This window comes from Macrobrachium nipponense, chromosome 14, assembly GCF_015104395.2.
Source record: "Macrobrachium nipponense isolate FS-2020 chromosome 14, ASM1510439v2, whole genome shotgun sequence".
NCBI lineage: Eukaryota > Metazoa > Arthropoda > Malacostraca > Decapoda > Palaemonidae > Macrobrachium > Macrobrachium nipponense.
Genome location: NC_087207.1, coordinates 74,602,961 through 74,615,460, shown reverse-complemented (window position 1 = coordinate 74,615,460; position 12,500 = coordinate 74,602,961). Strand labels below are relative to the sequence as shown.

The 12,500-nt window shown below is 34.3% G+C and overlaps 1 protein-coding gene across 1 annotated transcript in view; it reads right to left on the bottom strand.

Moving 5' to 3' along the window:
• Positions 1-12,500, bottom strand: part of LOC135226583 (nephrin-like) — a 125,686-nt gene that overhangs the window by 5,967 nt on the left and 107,219 nt on the right. The window contains 3 exon segments of the mRNA XM_064266270.1: positions 309-439; positions 4,621-4,788; positions 10,519-10,663. Coding sequence (XP_064122340.1) covers positions 309-439; positions 4,621-4,788; positions 10,519-10,663 — 444 coding nt within the window.

Genomic DNA, 12,500 nt, shown 5'->3' with positions numbered 1-12,500 from the left:
TGAATGACTGAATGAAAGACAGTTCGAGACGTGGCCCTTACCCCCAACGAATAAATGAATGACTAAATGAAAGACGGAAATGAAAGACACTTCGAGATATAGACCTTACCTCAATGAATGAATAATGAAGGAATTTAAGACTTAAAATGAAAGACACTTCGAGACGTGGCCCTTACCTCAATGAATGAGTGAATGAATGAAAGACTGAAATGAAAGACACTTCGAGACGTGGCCCTTACCTCAATGAATGGGTGAATGACTGAATGAAAGCCTGAAATGAGAGAAAACAGAAGACCTTCCCTCCTCACCTCATGGGCGTAGCTCTCGCGGGACTTCTCAGAGATAGACGACAGGGTCTCTCCCGTGACAGTGCCAGTGTAGGACGACGGGGCATACATCTCGATGGTGGTGCTCTTGCTGGAGCCCTTGTCTGACGAGGCTGTGGTCATCCAAGAGAGGGAGAGAGAGAGAAGGGGAGAGAAAAAAAAATCAGTTAGGATATAGTGTTATTGATTCGTGTTTCACTGAAAGTGCCTACAATAATAATAAAACAAATAAGATGCTTCGCTGTAGTAGGCTGTGGACATCGGTAACAAGGAAACGAGCTAGTAGTATTATCAACTCGTATTTGTTTGAGAATGAATGATAGAAAAAAATGTAAATTTTGTTTATGATGAATGAATAAAAATATTTATGTTTTGAGGATGAATAATAAAAAAGATATTTCGTCGTAGGAGGCTGTTGACATTGGTAAAACAAAGATAAAGTTAATTAGGATTTGTCATCGAGAAGAGAGAGAAAAGAAACGATTTAGGATTTAGTATAAACTCGTATTTAATTTATAATGAACTATGCAAGAAAAAAAAATCGCTGAAGAAGGCTGTGGCATTATTAATAGAAAAATTCAAATTAGGATTTGTCATTGGGATAAGTAAAAAAAAAAGAAGAAACAAGTTAGGATTCGGTATTATTAACTCGTATTTAATTGAGTCTGACCAATGTAAAAACAAAATATTTCGCTGAAGAAGGCTGTGGTCATCGATAAAAAAAATGAAAGGATTTAGTATTATTAACTCGTTTTTAATTGAGATGAAAAATGAAAAATTATTTCTTTGTAGGAGAATGTGGACATCGGTAAAACAGATCTTTGTTGGACATTCCAAGGCTTGGAAAGGGAATTAGATTTCACGAAATTATCAGCGAGGAATGAATGACTTTGTTTCGCGTTTCGTGTCATGTAAAAAAAAAATATATGAGATCTCACACAGTGACTATTCATTAGTTTCATGTTCGTGTCATGAAATAAATCACGGGAGAATTATTCTGTTAGCATCATGGTCCATATCACGTGGACAGAGATTTGACAGAGTAACAGGGTCCCAGAACTCATTGCAAATATGAAAGGAACATTACTGTTTATTCAAGTGGCCCTTAACTCAAACATATAACTTCATATGAAAAGAAAATGTTCTAAAATAACGAAAAGGAATATTACTGTTTATTGGAGTGGCCTTTTTACCAAATCCTTTGACTTCATATGGAAAGAAATGTTATAAGATAACGATAATGACATTCTTCTATTGCAAGGGATTTGGGAAAATCGTTAGTCATATTATTTTTGTTGTTGCCTTGCTAAAGTAATACGTGAATAGCTCATCGTTTACTTCATATGATTGCTCACTTACAGTTGTGAAATCATGACAAATAACTATTTATCTATCTATCCACACACGTACACACACACGCATATATATATATAGATATATATATATATATATATATATATATATATATTATATATAGATAGATGAGACGATATATCTATATATATATATATATATATATATATATAGAGATATATAGATTATATATATATATATATATAGATATATATATATATATATATATAGATATATATATATATATCTATATATTATCTAATAGATATATATATATAGATATATATATATATAGATATATATCTATATATAATATATATATATATATATATATTATATATATATTCTAGATAGTATATTTAATATATCTATAGAGATACTATATATATAGATAGATATATATATAATATATATATATATATATATATATATATAGATTATATATATATTATATATATATAGATATATAGATAGTATATATATATATATAGATATATATATATATAGATATATATATATCTATATACATAGATATATGTATATATATATATATATATACGTATATATATATATATATATAGATTATATATATATCTATATATATATATATATATATATATACAAACATACATACTTATACATAAGTAAATTTCCTATCTGTCATTCTCAGCAAAACAAAGAATGTATTAGAATGCACACGTTGCCTGATTCATAAACATATACAAATATATTCACATGAAGGTAGTATATGCTAATGCGTGTTGCAATGCTAGAATCTAAAACGTCAGCTGGGCGATCAGCTCTACATTCCTGCACTTGCTATTTGCAGGAACGGTAATGTTATGACGGCCATGAACATGAAAATTTTTATATTGCTACGAACGAAATAAGCAGGGAGAAAATACAAACCATAAGGGGAAAATATGCACGCATGTCAAAAAATATAAATCGGCCTAATTATAAGAAAAAAATGTACCGAGATACCTTAGGCAAATCGCTAAAGAATAATACTATGGCATCTACTACACTACGTATACAAAAAAATGCATGAAGCATAAAAAGCAAAGATTACAAATACGTCTAAAACACACAAACTCACAAACCAGCGCAACAATCTACAAAGTACGAAACAGAATGACAAGGAAACACCAAATATTTTACATAAAGACTCGATTTGATGATGACCTAATACCGTACACAAATAATTTAGAAAGATTAGGAAACACCTGGTAATGAACATGAAACAATTGGTGCTCAGAGAAATAAGGTTAAATAATGTTCAATGGTTTTACATGTCAATAATAAGGAAATAGGCAATAATGGCAGCAAATATTGTATGGATAATGCCAAAAAATAATAAGAGGCTTTTAGCGTAAAGGAAACAGGAAAAGTATGAGCATGTAGCACATTTTTACAAAAAATATTGAGTAATTAATATTACACATAAAAGGAACACATGAAAAAGAGCATGAGGTCTGCTATTGTTTGAAACGACATTGTGAATCAAGGGACCCACGAGTCTTGTTAAGTAAGCAAGCATAAAATCATAAAAAGCCTAATACTGTACATAATGAGATCGAAAAATCAGCAAAACGCAATTTGACCTTCAACTCTGGTAATTATGATGAACAAGTAGTAGTTAAGCATTTAATTGCTTTAGCAGTTAATGCAATCTGGCTTATTTCTATTTTTCTATCTTTTTTTGCATTTAGTAACAACAATATTCCCTCATTACAACTTGACGATTTTATTTATTTATTTATTTTATTTTATTTTTTGTGTAGCTGAGAACAAGGAAAAACAGCACCCTTAAATCATAGAGTTTAATGATTTTCTTGAATTGTGCCACATTTTTTTTCGGGGTTCATTTGATTGCCATCGCCAATGGAAAGCAACTGATCATTTCAAGTTAATTAGAAATCCCAAACTCATTACAGCCATTTCTCGTTTAGAAAAATGTGCCCACATTAGCAAAAAAACAATTATCATTAAAAACAGAGACTGGGAATGATAATATATCTAACCGAATGCACAAAACTGAATGAAAACGACAGAATCAACGAGCGAATGGCAGAAATAAAGGAATTGGGAATGGCAGAGAGGAGGAGATATATTTATCCGCGTCGAAACTTTTTTTTTTTTTCCGAAAAACAAAAATAAATAATACTAATAAAATAGATATTGCATGTGCTATACATAGCCATAACAAAGCAATAGAATTCTTGAACGGCCATTATCTTAAGCAAACTCTTACCATTATTCCTCTGGAATGGCCAGCCATAATGAACGTTTATGAGACATACACTACACTGCGCGTTTTCCTGTGAGGGAGTCTTAACGGTCATCTTTAAGCAAGACTAGGAAGGAAGGAAGGAAGGAAGGCTATACCAGGCCATGTTACAGCATCACCAGAACTGGAAGCGAGTAAAAGAGAGAGAGAGAGAAAAAAAATAAAGGGTCGTGGATGCCATCACCGGAGTTCCATATAAAGGGTCAAAATCGCCTCTTCCCATCACCTCTTCCACACGCTAGCAAAACGGGAGCTCCCGAAGAAGGCCGCAGGCAACTGTATATAACTATTAGCTGCTCCTGCCGCTTCTGGGGGTGGCTCTTCGGTCTTACCGTGGCTGCCCTTTCGGCGACGCCGTCGGCGTAGCACGCACGCCACGAGGATGACGTTCACGACCACCAGCAGCCCCCCCACAGTTGACACAGAGAGGGTGACCACTCTCGGGAGGTCGGCCTTTTCTGCCAGGACTCGGGAGATGGCGCGTTCGACCTCGGTTAGCGGCGGAGAACCTAAACATACACAGACATGCGACCTCAGGAGGACGAAAACTATTTTGAAAAGAGGAGGACGACGAGGAAGAGGAAGGATGCCTCTTTTTCTTCTTCTTCCTCTTCCTGGTCTCCTCCTTCGGACTGCTCGCTCGAGACCCACCTGTCAGGCGTTTGCGCGCTCGCCTCTTGATGAAGCAGGCCACCAGAGCCACGTTGAGGACCAGCAGAGCCGCGCCCACCAGAGTGATGATGATGACGATCAGGCCGGAGACGCGCGTCCCCGGGGTCGTTGATCCGGTGGGGGGCGTTTCCGTCGGGGGCGCCGTACCTGGAGGAGGGTTTTAGTGTTACTAATACTACACCACCACCGACAGCTGTATTACCTGGATGCTGTAGTAGACTATGAAAGCAATTTCAGATTGGAGGACCAGTTTGCATTAGGACAACCTTCCATTATATCATTTCCCAAGCAAGCAAATAAAAGCAGATTGTAATAAATATTAAGAACATAAGCAGATATGAATGAAAGAGGAGGCCTAATTTCTGGACAACAGAGCATTGGAGTAACTCTGAACCCCCCCCCCCCAAAGGATTATAATAAATGCAACAAGCATGCAATGAGCAAGCACAGAAAGCAGTTAGGATGCAACCCATACAATCTAAGAAGCCAACTCTAAGGATACGGTACACCAACTCATGCATGCAACTTAGAGAGTCACAGTTATTGAAGAGATTTACGATGATATTTATTTTATGTACGAAGGTGTGTTTGTTCTGATAACACGACAAATATGAATTGTTTTTTTTTCCCTTTTCAAATGCTACTAATGAAAAGGAAAAGTGGACGCTGTAAATTTTGTTGTTGTGTCATAACAAAAGAAGCATTTTTGATGGGAACGTTTCAGAAAATATCAAAATTTACCCAATTTCTTTTGTTATTCATTTGACTTTAGTTATTGTTAACACTAATAATAATAATAATAATAATAATAATGATAACGAACATTATTATTATTATTATTATTATTATTATTATTATTATTATTATTATTATTATTATTATTATTATTATTAAGCGCGAGACGATCCTATCGGGGAGATGATAACTAAAAACGAATTATCATTTGTCGCTAAATGCTCTCTCGTGGATCCATAGAGACAGCGAGTCGGTGGGGTGGGGGGCGGGGGGGGGGCATTGTCTTCCCTTCTTATTCTTCTGTCATGCAGAGTAAACAATAGGCCGCATTTATCTTGTCAACGGAACAATGTAAGGATATTTACGTAGCTACCCGTCATGCGAGGGTTAACAAAGGACCGGGAATGCATCCTTCGACTCCCAGGATCATTTTCCCTTGCCTGCATCCCAGCGTGGGCTGAGTTTACGAATTTGATTTTGGATATATAATAGTATAATATATATATATATATATATATTATATATATATAATAGTATATATATATATTATATATATATATAGTCTCAGTAATTGGGCGGCTACTTGGAAATCTTAGCTTGATGATGAATAATAGTGCCAAGACTAGGAAGAACATTCTTTAATATTACGAGCTTTCGAGTTTAAAACCTCATCTTCAGGCTGAAAAAATGACAAGGATGAGAAATCACTAAAAATTACATTAAAATAAAATTGTCTGATTAAAGCGTCAGTAAAAACATAAGATAAAAACGAACAACACATACAAACTAAAAATTAAAATTACGAAACAACTAAAACAAAACGCAAGTCATACAAAAACAGAAATAAAATGAAAATAATATGAAAAGGTAGTTTGTTTACCTTTCATATTATTTTCATTTTTATTTTTCTGTTTTTTGTTTATGACTTGCGTTTGTTTTAGTTTTTTCGTAATTTTTTTCAGCTGAAGATGAGGTTTTTAAACCTCGAAGCTCGTAATATTAAAGAATGTTCTTCCTAGTCTTGGCACTATTATTTCATCATCAAGCTCTATATATATATATATATGTATATATATATATATATATATATATATATATATATATATGTATTTATAAACCCCATAAAATAGGATATATACATATAGAAAATAATAAAATACTATAATATTATATTATTGTTCGGTTGTGTGGTGTGTGATGTTGCTGTGTGATGGTATATGTATCTTTACGTGTTTTTTATTATATATATATGTATATATATATATATATATATATATATATATATGATAGTATATATATATATATATATATATATATATATATATATATATATATACATATCATACATTTGTGTATATCTGGTTCTGTATTCGCTTAGGCTGGCAGTGACAAATCTCGATTAATTAAGAAGACAATATGCATAACACTAAGGCGCCTTAATAGATGTATCTGGTTTATAACGTCCAAGAACGAAGACGAATGAAACTTTATTCGGATACTAATTCGTTTTTATTTTCTTGTGATAAGAGATACGTTATGCCATCAATTGGAAGAATAGATTCAGAAGGACTTGAATATCAGATAAGCTGGAACTCTATTCAGCTAAAGGGTATAGGCTATGTGAGTGTGTGTGTGTGTGTGTGTGTGTGTGTGTCTTTGAGAGAGAGAGAGATAGAGAGAATGTTTATATTACGTGATCTCGGGGCACTCCATGCAGGTATAGAGTATGTGTGTGTGTTTGTGTGCCTTTGACAGAGAGAAAGAGGGAGAGAGAGATAGAATGTTTTGTGTTTGACTGATCTCTTGACTTACGTATATAAGCCAATGAAAACCATGGGTTAGTATTTTACTGTATAATTGTGACCAAAATGATTAAGAATAAAAAAACAAATGGAATACTACAAATGTAAATTAGATTCTATTCCAGGGCATTTGGAGATATCGGAAATTGGTACGGGACCGAAATGGTAGGAATTTGCATTGGATTGCAAATAAGAGGTTTTCTTCTTGAGATCATTCCTTTAACCGATCATTAATTTTCAAGACTGACTGAGAGAAGCCTAAGTAGATTACTGTTCATTCAAGTTTAACCTATCATCAAATCTCCAGCGAGAAGTGAAGAAGAAATTACTGTCCAAACATTTAAATGTGACTTGTAAGGGTCGAGACATTAGCTTCTAAAATGGTCTCGAGCATAAAGGCAATATCAGAGACGCGAAATTGGAGGGGGATGAGGGGCAGGGTGGGGGGGGGGGGTGGATTGGAGGATGTGGGGGGAGGGGAAGGGTGGACGTAGGAGGGGGAGGGGAGGAGAGTGGTGCGGGGTGGTGGTAGGAATGTCTAGGGCTCGAGAAAACCAGGCTCATGTAAGGTCGTAAATTCCATTCTCAAATCCCATAAAGGAAGCCTTAAAAACACATCAGCATGGGCCCGTTCTTCAGAGAAATCACCCGAGCCGAGGATCAGGGAGGGATTTAATAGAATTGGAAGCTCTGAACGATCTTAACTGTGGATTTATTCACACTTGTGGATTTGATGAATTCACGGGAATCAATAGGGCCATTCACCTTGGCGCGTGTTGCTGCACACGGCTGCCGCCTCCTCCTTGGAGTGGCTTATTCGTTCTGCTATTGCCGTAGAAGTCAGATGATTGTGAAGGAAACAGGACATAAAAGCACCGCGTATTTTCTGACGATTGTGTTGAAAGGACGAGTATATAAAGTAGGAAGTGTATACTAAGCTTTGCTGTGTTTTTCTGACGTCGTACAAGAAAGTAAGGGAATAAAATCCACGTTTTTTTTTCTTTTGTCAGAAATTCTTATCTCTGGGGATTTCAAATGATCGCAAAAAAAAAAAAAAAAATGGATATGAACTGAATATCGAAACATTACATCACGAACCGGCAAATACAAATTTGTAACACAGAAATTGGGCATAAAATCATATTAATTGTGAAGTCATGCATAGTCAAGGAAATAAAACTATTAATGTCAAATTATCATGAACACTTGAACCAGAAAAATAAAGAAAGAGAGGAACTTAAAGTCATATTAATGAGAAGTGCCCATGCAAAGGAAAATAAAAAAGTAATGTCGATTTCAAAAAGGATAATATACGAAAGAGGAAACAAAGGCAAATAAAAGCCTAAGTTGTTAGCGGATTAGGTACTGGCATGCAATTAAATTCATCAGTAACAGAAATAAAAGATCTGTGAGATATCAAATACGCTGTAACCCTTTTATGCCTATGAAATTGTTCACAGACCAGCGACACAATCGTTTGCTAAGATTACTGGTAACAATGTTATAGGTTAACTCTATTGGCACAAAACGAGTATTGTAATAAAAGACAACGCAGGAATTAAAATCTATTCCACTCGCTTCTTTCTCTCTCTCTCTCTCTCTCTCTCTCTCTCTCTCTCTCTCTCTCTCTCTCTCTCTCTCTCTCATGCAAATGCAAAACATTGCACGCGGATGCATTCATACATAGCTTCCACAACTGTTGACGTAAAAAGAACACCTAAATAAACAATTAAGATTACCCGACGCGAACCTAGTTTTGCAGACGCTCCTAATTAGAAAAACGCGGACATGATGTTTATTTAAAGAGGAGGATGAATTCAGACCGTATTTTTAGGCCCTAAAACTACCAGCGAATACGATGAAAGATTGATACCACGATTTAGTGTATATTCATCATCAGAAAAGGAATGATGCTTCATCAGCAGGATCACACGTTAGCTTATAGTTTTCTTTATAGATTTAAGCATTTTATTCATGCGCGCTCTTAGTTACATAAATCCTTTTCCCTTATAAGAATTATATTTCTTAGACAAAGTGATGACAAAGGTTACAGCTTACTCAAAGTGAAACTGATTATCAAGAATGTCGCTTACTGAATTTAAAACTGATTTTCAAAAATACCGCAAGCTGATTGCAAACTTCCAAACTGATCAATCACGATGAAAAATATCATGGGATTCACATATACATATATTAATTTAATATTGAATCATGCCATTAACGAAAGATAAATTATAGGGGAATGGTTTATACATCTTAAATTTCAATATGCATCCTAGATACCAAGACCATTCATTAGAATGCACTTCAGTGTTTGCATGACTCCTTTCCCTAAAACTGGGGGAGGTATATTTCGAAGCTCAGACAGCAAGGAGTTGAAAGTTCGACTCGTTGAAAGCTTAAAACACCTGTCATTTCAAATCCCAGGCCCTTTCAGTATAAACACCGAGCGCTTGATTTTCACCCGGCATCAGCTGTGCATGCTAAACTCGAATAACTCGACTATGTATACAAACATCACGTCCACGCAAATGCATGCATGCGCAGAAGTATGCATAAATGAAAGTTACATTGCCAGGCATTGAAAGGCAGAGATGCTTGCTATGTATAAGTTTTGAAAACGCACAAATGAAAGCAACAAGAGCAAAAAGCTGTATAATAATGGCGCAGGGAAAAAGTAAGCAAAAGGCAATAAATGACGAAAGCCTTTGATAAATAATGTAATGCGTTAGTTGCATAATAATGGAGGATGGATAAAGCAAGCAAAAGGCAGCAAATAGAATATGGAAACAAGTCACAGTGATAAACATGCCAAAACTTATGAAAATAAAGGATTATTTTTTAAATATATGACGTTACATCACAATAAATAAAACAAAATACAGTACGAAAATAACAAAGAAACAACACACAGAAAGGTACGACTAGAAAAAATATTTTCGAATTATTAAATAATGTATAACAATCAGACAACACAGATGGCAATAATAAAAAAAATATATAATAGATCAAAATATATAACAAGGTAACGCAGAAAATAGACACTGCTCTTGAAACAATCACAAGAAGAATAACAATGAATTATGTAAAACTAGTTCAAATACATTACAGTTAAACATTGGTAGAAAAAAATAGGGAATGGAAATTCTATAACAATACAGCACAACATGAAAATTTACAAAATTAATTATATATACAGTAATATATATATACATATCTAAATAAATTAAACTACACTGCAACACTACAAGGAAACTTAAAAAATCCACATAAAACCAAATCAACAAGAACCAGTGCAAAAATGAAAAAAAGCAAAAATACTAAGAGACAAATTACTTACTCTCCGTGGTAGCCTGCACCTCGTCCTTCGTATAATCCGACTCGCCCTTGGAGTTGTATGCGAGGACGCTGAAGGAGTAAGTGGTGCCTAAGGTGAGTCCGTACACCGTGAAGATCGTGACGTTCTCAGGATATGCATCGGCATACTGCTCCGGGAGGCAGAAGAAATGGATGGGGTTCGTGAGAAACGAGGTATTGCTTTGCTTATACAAATAAGATATTCTCGAGTATAGTTTGCTTCGCGGGGTGGGATAAAAAACGTGCACAAAATAATAGATCTACATCAGTTGGTTGATTTCATGAAATTTATCGAATATCTGGGTAACATTCTGGCCAGCCCTATGTGAGGTGATAGTCAGCTCAGAGGTCTGGTTAAACTATTTTATTTAATGATGGAAACAAGATATCGTTTTCCCTATAAAAATAAGATGCGAACAGCTTTCTTGGTAGAGAACGATTTATGTACATAAGGGAAACATGATATCGTTCTGCCAATAAAAATAAGATGCGAACAGCTTTCTTCGTAGAGAAAGATTTATGTACATAAAATATATGAATTACTTAGGGAACACGATATTGGTTTGCCTATAAAAATAAGATGTGAATAGCTTGCTCCGTGGGTAATGAAAATTGTGCATAAAATATGTGAAACACTTGGATATAATTTTGTTTTGCTTCTAAAAACAGGATGTGGGTAAACAACATGTTTATAAGATAGTTTATGCATTGCTTTAATGGAATATGTCAAATATTCTGGAAACATGATTTTGCTTGCATATGCAAATAAGATAGTAATAGTTTGTCTGTAACAGTGGATGGGTTGCTTTGATAAAATACATCAAATACTTAGGAAATATGATCTTATGATTATAATAAAAGATGTGAATAGCTGCCTGCGTGGAGAAACAAAAATGTGCATAAAATAGTAGATCGGTTGCTTTAATAAAACATATGATATGGTTTGCTTATACTAATAAGATTTGAATAGCTTGTTTCGTGGGGAAACAAAAATGCGTATAAGCACGAGTAGTAGTTCGGTTGGCCTATTAAAAAACATAAAATCCTTTGGAAATGCGATTTTGTGTGCATATACAAAAGATTTATAGTATTTCGTTTGTTTAGGAAAAAAGAAAATGTGCTTATACACAAGTAGTAGATGGGTTGCTTTAAAAAACGTATCAAATACTTGGGTCATCTGATTTTTTGTTCATATATAAAATGAGACGTGAATGTTTTGCTTCTTGATAAAAACAATCATATGCACACAAATAACGTGAGAAACACGATTTCGTTTGTAAGCACAAAATCCGTGATAAATATTTATACCTGGACATAAATTTGTTGATATTCAAGACATAGGCAGTCTGTTGCAACGAAAGCATTTAGAAATAAATAATAAATATTTTTCCTTGTTGGAACAGGTATTATTATAATCACGGGTAAATTCGTGACAAAAAGGATTTGTAGTTATTTGTAAGAGGAAAAAGAGATTGCTGAAAAGAGAAATGTACATTTGGTAAAAAAAAAAATAATAATTCATGTGCGATGGATGTGCAAGAAGCAGGTTATTCCATGTAAGATGTTTGTTGTTTTCTAGATTTGTCTGAATATATTTGTGATGAAGTTTACAAAATATGCATGTTCATACCCAAACTTCTCGTCGTGATTATGGTATCACGGGATCGTTTCCCGCTACCGGACATAATGATTTCTTCATATTCCTTAGATGTTGGATCTCAAGGCTTTGTAGTGACAAGCAAATAATAAAAATAAAGAACAAAGTATAACAAGTTAAGAGGGCATTATGCCTATTACAATTACACATGTATGTATGTTATGTAATTTTTAATAACACTCCATATCCCTTCGCAGATGACTCTATTCTACGAAAATCTGAACGAAGAAACATGCATTTCCTTCCAATACAAGTAAGTTTATATTCAGTTCTTAATTACAAAATATATAAAATTTCTTCTGCAAGAT